Source organism: Aplysia californica, unplaced genomic scaffold (assembly GCF_000002075.1).
Source record: "Aplysia californica isolate F4 #8 unplaced genomic scaffold, AplCal3.0 scaffold00073, whole genome shotgun sequence".
Taxonomy (NCBI): Eukaryota; Metazoa; Mollusca; class Gastropoda; order Aplysiida; family Aplysiidae; genus Aplysia; species Aplysia californica.
Window position 1 is genome coordinate 815,446 of NW_004797343.1, and position 2,691 is coordinate 818,136.

General features: G+C 42.9%; 1 protein-coding gene across 1 annotated transcript in view; it reads left to right on the forward strand.

The window, feature by feature from the left end:
* The first annotated feature begins 197 nt into the window (after positions 1-197).
* Positions 198-2,691, forward strand: part of LOC101858092 (RING finger protein 32) — an 18,408-nt gene continuing 15,914 nt past the window's right edge. Inside the window, exon 1 of the mRNA XM_005093962.3 lies at positions 198-284. Within this exon, the coding sequence (XP_005094019.1) occupies positions 228-284 (57 nt within the window). The 5' untranslated portion in view covers positions 198-227. The remainder of the gene's footprint in view (positions 285-2,691) is intronic.

The window sequence follows — 2,691 nt, forward strand, 5'->3', positions numbered from 1 at the left end:
ATTGTTACTATTATTATTATTATTATTATTATTAAACATGCAACAGCACAATATGTGCATGTACAAATGTATCAGTAGGACCTAATCTAATAGTAATTAATAACAATAATATTCTGAAACCTATTGTATACGTTTGTAATGTAGCTCTTTTGTGAACAGAGGTAAGGTTGTTTTTTTTTAACTTCCGTTGTTTGGGACGCTTGCTGTGAACCTACCCCAGCTGAAAAATGTCTCACAACAATACCTGCAGGACGAAGGATACGAATCCGGTCTTAAATAATAAAGTAAGCTAGATCTGCATTTTTGGGAGGACTTCCGTAACGAGCGACCACTATGAGACAGAGAAGAATTGAGGGCTAGGGGTAGGGGTAGATCTAGAAATCTAGGGGTAGGGTTAGGGTACGGGTTAGGTTAGGGTTTGGGGTTAGCCTAGTTAGTTAAGTTAGTAGGGTTAGGCCTCTTCTTTATTGTGTTTGATGGGGTGGTCGCTCGCTTCCGCTTTTTTAAAATCTTACTTTATTACGTCCTGAGAGTTACTGAATCTGGTGCTTTGCCAGATATAGAATCTAGTACAAGTTTATCTTTGCTTTATCTAGACTCTATATTATAGTATAGGCCCTGATCTAGCTAGAATCTAGATATTTAGATCTAGATCTAGATCTAGATAGATCTGGATTTCTATATCTAGATTTTTTATATATATTATTATAATTCTAGCTCTAGATTTAGATTCTAGATCTAGAATCTAGATTTAGTCTAGATCTAGATCTAGATATAGATCTATATAGATCTAGATCTTATATTGACTTACTTATGTTGTTATGTCTTTTAAAGTTTATTGTATTATACAGTAGTCTCCGCCTAAGATCCCGGTGCTCGGGAGCAAGGAAAAGCGGGATCTTAGGCGAACCGGGATCTTAAACGACGAACCCAGGGAAGAATCTATGGTGACCCATGTTAAGGCTTACAATCGGTAAAATGGTCTCCCTCCACTCTAAAATGAACTGACGTGACCGCTTGGTGGGTTTATGACGTATGGCGAGCAAAGAGTGGTTAACCTTGATGACCTATCACAGGGCATAGTGGGATGAGGCGTGCCATTTTCACTTATTATCCTATCATGAGGCTCAAGATCTACGCTTATCAAGTTGCCCCTCCCCTTCCCCTTACCTGTCGAAAATGTATAGCTTTCCATCTCCCCCAACCGCTTTTGTCGTACACACTATTACGTTGTGAACACACCAATTAAAATTCAGTCTGTCTCGCAAATTCGGGAGTAGAAACAACTTCTCCAATGGTCAGGGAAGAGGTCACGGTTCAATGTGATCCCGCCAGGAGCGAACGTGTAGGCCCTACCCACCCAGCGAGTGATGTAAGTTTAGGGGGATAGCTCAGGTGTGAGTGAGATGTTCGGGGAAAACAAACGTGTCGGTCAGTTCACACCCCGGTGTGATCCCGTCTGGGGCAAACATTGTATCACTTCATCGAGTTTTACAACGTGTATGTGATCACATTCACGATAGTGGCTGATCTTTGACGCAACGGACAGTTTATTGATCTCAACTTTTCACTCTTGGTTGATCGGCTGTTCCGCCCGGGGTTTTTTCTGCAAATTATGATCTGAAATGCGGGATCTTAGCCGAATGTAGACCTTCAGAGTGAATCAGAGCAGGATCTTAGGGGTGACTTTTGTATAGTAAAAATTCTGTTTTCTTAAAACAGCGGGATCTTAAGCGAACCGGGATTGTAAGCGGTGGGATCTTAGGCGGAGACTACTGTATTATCGAATATTACGAAGTGACTATTTCTCCGAACGTTCGGAGAAATAGTGTCGATCTTTATTTCTCCGAACGGTTTCCGGCTTCCGGTCTCATGATTTTTTGCCTATTTATTGCGAGAGTTCGGCGCCAACTTTCATTCTGCCTCTGGTCTGTGAAGGAACACCGCATGGCAAGCCTGCCTACATACACCCTTCAGTAACACCCACGGCTCACCCACCACCATCATGCACATGTGTACACACACAAACTTATACACACACTAACTAAACATGATCAGTGGGCAACTTTTGAATGTATGACGAGCTTAGCTGTGGATGGAGAGACAGTGTGAGTGAAAGAGTGGGTGAAATGAAGAATGTACGAGCGTGTCCACAGGCGACAGCAACTACTACTACAAGACGACGACACCGACCCCCCCCCCCCTCCCGGCCTGGCCCACAGCTCACGAACGAAAGGAATGTGGTTAAGGGCACTAAGGCAGTGTTTTATCCGTTTTATCTTGCCTATATTATTGTCCATGGTTCGCAGGGTGCAAGGGAATGAGTGAGATTTTCTTTGTGTGTGCCTGGAGGGAGGGGGTGGGGTGTGAAAGTCATGCGGACGGGGATGAATTGCGGGAGAGAACACAGGAATTGAATGGATGAGTGAAACTGAAAGAGAGGAACGACTCATGAGCTCTGGAGTGAAAGGATCCTGTGTTTCTATTTTTGTATACTTTGAACTGTTACTGAATAAAGGCTGAAATAAAGCCCGAAAAACAAACGCACACACACACACACACACACACACACACACACACACACACACACACACACACACACACACACACACACACACACACACACATAGGAGCAAATTTTTGGGTCTATATCTATTTCAATTTTCAAGAGCTAGTCTAGAGATTTTTAGA